This window comes from Plasmopara halstedii (assembly GCF_900000015.1).
Source record: "Plasmopara halstedii genome assembly, contig: Scaffold_3120, whole genome shotgun sequence".
Taxonomy (NCBI): domain Eukaryota; phylum Oomycota; class Peronosporomycetes; order Peronosporales; family Peronosporaceae; genus Plasmopara; species Plasmopara halstedii.
Genome location: NW_020190023.1, coordinates 266344 through 274847, shown reverse-complemented (window position 1 = coordinate 274847; position 8504 = coordinate 266344). Strand labels below are relative to the sequence as shown.

The following is an 8504-nucleotide window of genomic DNA, read 5'->3' as shown; positions in this document are numbered from 1 at the left end:
GTGTGACCACACCCAAACAAGAATACGGTACGGGGCTAGGTAGCCAGTAGTTATGCTTTTAGATTTTACTATATATAATTAGTATATTTAGGAAATTCTACACTACCAAAATTAGGATAAAAAAGCAAATAAAATCAGTTTTGAATTTAAACCGAAGAGTCAATTAGCCGTGGGAAGGCGATAATTCTTGGGGTAAGCGGATTGCGATCCGCTAACTCATACTTGGTTCTTGTAAATAACGAAAGGTCGGTGACCTAAAATACGGTTCCTAAGCGCTTAGCTACGGCAGCTCCGCTGCAAAATCGCATTTGGTGTACTCCTGTGCATACTAACAAATGATCTGGCAAGCCTTTTGGTCCCAATGACATACGCTTTTAAAGCTATACTTTGTGTTCTACCCAGCCATTTGTCTGTTTAGTGGTCAGCAATTGATATGATCAATTGGGTCTCCAGTATCCGACACATTGACCGCCGGAAAGCCCTGTTTGCAAAACACTTCGTCTAGAAATAACTTGATGTATCATCACTGGTCACACGATAGCTGACAGCAGTGATATGAGTTTTGTTACAGGCAATCCACACAAATCTCTTTCCTGACGCGATTTTTGAAGAACCAAAATTAGAACTTATTCTTTTGAGCTGCCAGAAATGCCACATCACAGGATGACCAAAGGCACCGGCTTGCTCGGTGAAGATTTCGTAAAGGACAGTCGAAGAAATCGACTGACGCTGGATATGCCACTTCCACACAAATTTGGTGGTACGTATGTACGCTTTGTCTGCCTTTCAAGTTTGTTCAGGGATTAAGGATAGCTGTCTGTCTATCTTCAACAGAACCAGGATATGTGGATATCACTTCATGACGAAGAGATCGTAGGTCGCATGGTATTTGTCAGTAGAAGTGAGACAAAGTAAATTTCCCACGCGTCGTTGAGTACCTGCGGCAACATGGCAAACGGCAATAGGTTGATATTTTGCAGATTTTATTTGTGTCAACATTGCTGTTCTTTACCCGCAAGTTTACCCGTTTCTTGATGAAGTTGCTTAAAGTGTATCATGCAAGCCTTCAGACCTTTTCATGAAGTACCCCCGGAGATCGAAAACTCGTCAGTAGACATCCATAATCAGATAATCGGGAGCTTTGTCAAACTGAGGGCGCTAAATGAAGCTGGAAGGCTGCGTTAACAAACGTGTGTGTATCGTTGCCGAGATCTAATGATCTATAAAATAAACAAGGTTCGAGCATATTCTGCAACGAACAACGCCATGGCAAATTGACCAATGCACAATCTCAACTACTTGCAAATATAACGTACAAAGTATTACAACAGAGTGCATGCTCCAGTCATATTTTTTTAATCACTTATTAGGCTCTTCCGAATTCACCTTGTGTATCACAATGAAGGTTATAATATGCAAGGTAATGATTTCTTTCGGGTAGCCACCTCAAAAAAGGCATACTCAAATAAACTGAGTATGCTCCATCAAGACATAATTTGCTTCTGAGAACAGTGCATGAGTACCTATTCTTACATGCGACCTCCTAGCCTTCGAATCGCTGACACGACGCGCGGTTTCTCATCGGGTCAGTGTTGGATCTATGACCAGCTCAACTAATCATATTAAGAAGAGATGACTCTATAATTTTTTGAATTGACGTTTAGACATAGCGGCTTGAGATCGGTGGAGTTTTGTAAGAACCAATGATATCCGATTAAAAATGTTTATAGAAAATTAACACAATTTTTTATAATTGCTAAGCGCCACTAGGCCTGTCTTAGCCGCCACCGAATAATTGAAATTTGGTCCGGACCGATAAATGCGCTTATTCTGCATCCCTTCTTATTTTCTAAAGATATATGACTTATTCTTAGAGAAAATTCAACATGATCCAATAAAGGATACCTATACCGTTTGATGATTTTCCATACAGAGAATAGAAATCTTACCGAACTCGTGGTCGTCGATTCGGCATTGGGGTTTCAACTTGAAACGATATTGCAGCGCATTTTACACCAAACTGCCCCGTAGTCCGCGTTGTCAAGCGCATGGGATGGGCTCAAAATTCTTTATTTTCGACACCAATCCATCTTAGCATTACTACTTAGGGAATTGGAGTATGTACCGTATCATGATGTAGACTTCCATTGTTGACACATAGAATTAAAGCAACGCTCGGATGAATCAGATGTATTGACATTGACGAAGTGATGCTACTCAATAACTTGACGGACCCCTGCGCTACAAGCCTCTGTCCATACCGAACAAATTTTTGATATTGGATGTAGTTCAAACAAACATATTTGGTATGAGTTTGAATGAACATAATTCAAAATATACATCACTACGTATGTCAAAAGAAAAGCGAGGTCTTAGTTACGTAAGTCAAACTCCGTCCGCTCCTGATTAGACTGTACCGGACCATTCTGTAAATTGATCAACGCTTACACATGAGTAGAAAACATTTGCATTGTTCTAGATGCGCGGCTGCCCAGTTGCAGGTGGTGGAGTTTGTTGTCAATTCAAAGGCTAAATACACTCTGTGAGGACGGATCTGGAGAAGTTTGCTTTTCCATCTCTGGGCAACAAGACACGACAACAAGCACAATCGGCAATTTAAGACCAGAAGTCTGCAATAGCTCGCCTAAAGATGTTAGCCTGTAATACACCAGCGAGACATCTAAAGACCGTCGGATCTGTAGTCTGGTGATCTGCCATAGAAAAGCTTCCACCATGTGTCAAAGAAAACTATCGTTTCTCATTGTGAGGCCTTTTATGCTAAGCATTTAGCCTTTGATGGCAAAGCCGACAGAAATTTACCTTGCTGGACACGTAATTGTCATGCCATACACGCAGTTATGCCTTTGACGAGTCATCATCTCGTCGCGTTTTCAGTCTCACGACAAAGAGAGTGGGCAAAAATCCGCGCTGACTTGCAATACCTCTGTAGAAGATGCATTTCCGACCGAAAAATTATTTCAGCGATGATTTGTTTCGGGTGTTCGTAACGCCAATAAAGGTGTACCAGGTGAGAGCATAATTCTCGCTCACTCATCAAATTTCGTGTGAATAAGTAGATGTTTTCGGTAGCCCAAATTGTCAAGAGCTAAATGCTGTCGATCTTTTCTGGAATGGTAGGGGGTACCGTCGTCACGTAGGGTCTCCGTGTGGGTACGCCTCAAATCAAACCCCTCCACGCTTACGCTTAATCATCTTAAACAGTGGTTGGAAATGCTATTGAATATGACACACAGATTTTGTGCCGCGAGGGATGCTGGCGTGCAGGAGATGGACCACTCCAGAGGTGAAATTTCTCAGCATATTAATAAACAGTAAAGCGATCTTTAAGATGCTGGGTACTACCAAGACACTTAGAGATATTAAATCTTTGATACGAGATTTGTACGTTTGTGACGGGAGGGCTTTTTTCTTCCTGAAGTGAGAACATTCACAGCTTGACGGCCGTCTGGCCTTTACTCGGGATATGAAGGGCGACCTCGTTCTATGTATGGCATGGCTAGAAGGCCGTGAGTCATGAGCGACTATAGGTCGAAAATGGTAGGCATTTAGACCCTTGTGGTCTTTGTGAATCATGGGCTAATCTCGACTATGGCGCGGACATGAAACAGCGATAGCTTTGGTGACGGGAGATGGATTCATCAAAGCAAAGCTGCTGAGTACCATGGGCGAAGCCCGAAATGCAGAAGCGGAGGTGACCCGCCGTGTCTAGATGAATTTTAAAATAGAAGTCGTATAAGACGGTCTCCTGATTGTATCTTTGCTCAAGTAGGAATTAGCAAGAAAATGTCGTGAAGTCATTTGCAAATATCTGTAAGCTAGGTTCTTCTGATCCAGAGCCATTGTGGCTGAGTATGAGCAGCTGGGTCTCACGGATCTTCAGGTTAGAGTCTAATGAGTCTTACGCTTGTAAGTCGAATGAAAATAGGTCACGCTCAAAGTTTATGAGGATAGTCAATACAAAGCATGTTTGATGAGTCAGCACTATTACCGTGTGACGCAACTGCAGCGTGGAGTAGTAAAGACCACAAGGTTGTGACAACAATTTATTTCCACTTGTTGAAGAAGTGATTAGGGTAATTCTTGGGCATGAATATTTTCCATATTTATACAGACATGATCTTTTGCTGATCTCAGAAAGCTATCTTGAAGAATGATTGCAGAGAGTTAGAATGCAGCGGAGACCCCAATCAAAATGATAGCTATGGAATTACAAACTGAATAAAGATACTCGAATGGACAGTCGAGACACATCAATTGCGTATTGCAGATTTCATGCATAGCCCTCATTCGGAGAACCGCCGTGCTAGAGTGAAATGTCCCAGCTCATATTGTTTGCGTATATCAGACTACACTTTAATTTAATTGATAATTTAAAGATACTCTGAGTTTTTTAAACACCGCCACGACGTGACTCAGAATTTGGCGGCTAAGAAGCTATCAATGCGATTAAGATTTGATGAGATTACACTTTGTAACAATATGAAGTATCTTTTTCAATACGATGGAGTATCATACGCCGAGTGCGAGCTTAGAGTCACGATGTGGGAAAAAATATGCGGATACAGACCACACATTAATACGGAGCGCAAATTGTTTATTTGACGACGTCATTTCTTATACGTGCAACATTTGCAGTTACTAAGTTGAGACCTCGCTACGTCAGACCGTTCACAATTGATGCTAGTAAAGTATTGAGCCATGCACTCATTCTCCCGAAGAAAATACACTATAATCCGTGTTTTTCGCAGGCTTCTATAAGCTCTACTTTGATGCCTCTCCTTCAAGCTGTTTGAATGCGAAGCACTCTTTTAACGACAAAGCAGCGTCTCCAGCACCCCATGTAGATGAGCTTCTCACGGCTTAAGGGCAGTAATACGAACCACCCATTGGTTCTCCGTACAATGGTGTAACCTGAATAGCGTGTCCGAAAACTGGCTTACGTTACTTTTCGCCGCAAGCTGAGACTCTCGGAGAGGTTTGATGAAGGGATGATGGCACACTTGTGATTAAACTTGGTACATCAGAATATTGGTAGCTCACTACTACCGCAAATAGGGATGATTGCGTACTTATGTATAGATAAATGTAGGATAGGAAACTAGCAGGTACGACAGAGGTCATACTGTAAAAAAAAGACAAAAACATCAGACAAACGAAAAAGTTCAGTAAAAGAAAAGTGAGAAGCACACCACCGAAGACGGTTAATGAAGTTTTCCAGAAGGCTTAAAGAACTAGGCAAGAATCAGACATAAACATTTCAATCTTACTGTAAATATACATTCCAATTATCAAGCATCGTTACGGTCGACGCGCCGCCATAACCGCGAAAACACACAGTGACTATTCGCAAGTATGGTCTTCCTCCACCGGTACTGATTGATGAGCAAGGGGCGGTCAAAATCAAAGTCATCTAGATAATAGTCTGGTTGGATGAACAAAGCGGGAACATATAAACGAAAGAAATACCCTCACTCCTAATATCATACGATTTGGAGTTCAATGTTTTGGTTAGATTCTTTTGAAGTTGTTGTCATTCATGACTTGGCACGCCCTGTATATCACCTCTCCGGGAGAAAAAATTTAACGTGATTACACATACCCTGGTATGAAGGGGTGGCTCACACACGATGGTGTGACCACACAATGGTGTGGCTACACCTTAACAAGAAGCCACTACGTGGCGAGACTGCCAGTGTTATGCATCTAAATTAGGTCTTACTTTTTAATCAGGAAAACCTATTGATTTGGATATAGGCGGCTCTGCCACAAATAAAACAAAGAAATACAGTCTACATTTTGAGCGGAAGGGTTCATTTGCCTTGAGTAAAGTTTGTGGTGACTCCTGGAGTAAGCGGATTGCGATCGGTGGCCTTAGGTTAGCTTCCTTAAAGCAAAAGAGCTACGGTAGCTCCACTGCAAGAAACTAAGTCGCTCTGGTAAAACGCATCCCACAAACAAGTAAGGCCCCGCCTTACTATTTTTTTCAAAGATGTATTAGCAGGCATGAAGATGAGCAGATCTATCGACACCAAGAGCTTGGAAAGAATGAGAGAAGACAAGAGATAAGATGAGTTCGATTCAACGCTCGTGTTGCGCAATGACCAGAGCATTAAGAATGCTTAAGCTTGGTGTCTTCTTTTCAAAGCTGCTATGAGAGCCTCAACGATGAGGAAGGAGATGCACCGGGGCTGCCGTAGCTTAGCGCTTGAGGAAACCTAATTTAGGTGACCGACCTTTCGTTCTTTACAAGAAGTTAGCGGATCGCAATCCGCTTACTCCAACAGTAATTATTGCCTTCCAAGGGCTAATCGACTCCTTGGTTTAAATACCAAACTGATTTTTATCAACTTCTGTATCATAATTTAAAAGGTTAGATTTTCCTAAATATACTAATTATATATAGTAAAATCTAAATACATGCATAACTATTTGCTACCTAGCCCCGTACCGTATTCTCGTTTGGGTGTGGTCACACCATGCACATCTCGTGACACACACACCCCTGTTATCTTGGTTCGTGTAACCCCGTTACAGAAATGCTCAATGTAGCAGATATTTTAAGTGCAAAGAGTGGAGTGGGGATCTGAGTACAGTGGGGTGCTTGTTGGGCTATTACTGTCACACAAAATCTTCAAAAGTCAGATGAAATGTGGATCCTTAGCATGGTCCGCACTTTGGTTGGGAAGCGTGCAACTATATATGCACTGTACTATTGTGAGCACTCATTTAGCACGTTTGTGCATTTGTGCAAATAATAAATTTGTTCGATCGTACGAAATTCAGATTCACTGTTGTGTTATTGTAAATATTCAGACGTACATAAATATCGATCGTATGAAGATGATGGGACTACGTAAAGGAGAGGTCCATTGTACATGCGGGTTGTTAGCCCCATGTAAGTATGACGGCAACCTATTTCGAAATATCATTGAACGTTGTATGATAGATTGATTTAGAGCTAGTTCAGATAATTGAGAGCAAATCAGTTTCGTGCGAACTCATCCTCTGTACATTGCTCATGCGGGCTCTTTGTGTCAAAACTTTTATGTGCAAAGTCCGTTGCAGGTGAAACTTTTGTAAATGTGCTTTCCAGGGGCGTAAAGTCATTTACTAAAATGCAATCACAACACGGCTGTCAATCGCAAATCTGATCCGTTCATGTGCTCTATTCCTTCAAAATTTAGGAGTTTACGCTGCAACACCGCACGAATTTGTGATTCGGAATCAGGTGGAGTATTTCCGAGATACATTTGAACTGAGAGTTCTGTTAAATTGTGTGGCTCAGCATATATGGGGCTCGTGACTTAATTGAGTTGCCTAAACAATCGCAGTGATTGTGCATTTAAAAGCGCATTTACATTCATGTGCGCTCGACTAAGGCCTGAAAAACTTAGTCGGAAAAAGCAGAATCACACTGCGATAACTAAATTGACAACGCGCAAAAACCTAAGACAATTTGCCACTAAAAGGCTTTTAATTAACTTTCGCGGCCGAAAATAAAATCGGCTACAGCAACGACAAGATCTCGCGCTTCCGGCGCCAAGCCTTTCAGGGTGCAGAGAAGGCAATCTCATTCATTACAATAACAGAACAATTGGAAGGAGTGGTCGCTAACGCGCATGACGAAAGCGTTTTGTGTAAGTATCTTTAAAAAACTGTAAGGCAGAAAAAGAAAATATTGCTTGATACCATACGTTTATTTTTCAAATATTACTGTCGTCTACAACAAAAACGACTCCCAACATATTCACAACTTGGTGTCCTTTTCGAAGTCCGGTCTCCGAGTTCATGTCGGTGAGAATCGGCTATTTCTGCCGCAGACACTGAGGACGGCGTTGGAAAAGGATTTTGCTCCTCTTTGTTGTAGCTCTTCCTCACCTTCCACATACATCATAGACAACCCGGCTTCAATGTGCCAGTCAATGTGGCAGTGGAGGACCCAAACACCTGGACTGTCAGCATTGAAGCGCAAGACCACATATCCAGCTTCCTGACAGGTACCATTCCCATCAAGTTTGCAAGGCTCAACAGTATACACATCCCGAGTCATCGGGTCCACTAAATTCGGAGGCGGTAGCGTATTGTTAAAAATTTGCTCAAGTGGTGCCGTTCCAGAAGCCACGATATACACAGAGTGTGAATGCAAGTGGAACGGATGTTGCTCCCCTTTCACATTTACCAAAACCAACTCAGCATGTTTGCCAAAGTCAATTTTAAGGGCATTAGCGTCGACAGGAAGCTGCTCAGTCTTCAAACCATCTGCGATCGAGAAGAGTGGAGGATCAACTGGGTGAACAAAGTGATGAAAATCGCCACCATCGAGAGCAATGTATCCAAGTCCATTTTGCATTTGGAATCTCGCGACCGAACGGTGGTCAGGTACTTCGGGAAGTTGAACGGCTATATCTGGCTTGAAGTCAAACTCACGCACAGTCTTTATTTCATTTTGCTTACTTGTCGTCGGCTCGGCTTCATTTCCATCA

The 8504-nt window shown here is 42.2% G+C and overlaps 2 protein-coding genes across 2 annotated transcripts; both read right to left on the bottom strand.

Annotated features, from left to right (window-relative positions):
* Window positions 1-2522: 2522 nt before the first annotated feature.
* Window positions 2523-2879, bottom strand: PHALS_07610 (uncharacterized protein; the record flags this gene model as incomplete). Its single annotated transcript, XM_024721107.1, has 2 exons — window positions 2523-2658; window positions 2821-2879. 2 exons carry the CDS (start codon window positions 2877-2879, stop codon window positions 2523-2525), a joined length of 195 nt encoding a protein of 64 aa, XP_024586240.1.
* A 4928-nt stretch (window positions 2880-7807) lies between these two features.
* On the bottom strand, window positions 7808-8371 carry PHALS_07609 (multicopper partial; the record flags this gene model as incomplete). Its single annotated transcript, XM_024721106.1, has 1 exon — window positions 7808-8371. One exon carries the CDS (start codon window positions 8369-8371, stop codon window positions 7808-7810), a length of 564 nt encoding a protein of 187 aa, XP_024586239.1.
* Window positions 8372-8504: the final 133 nt, after the last annotated feature.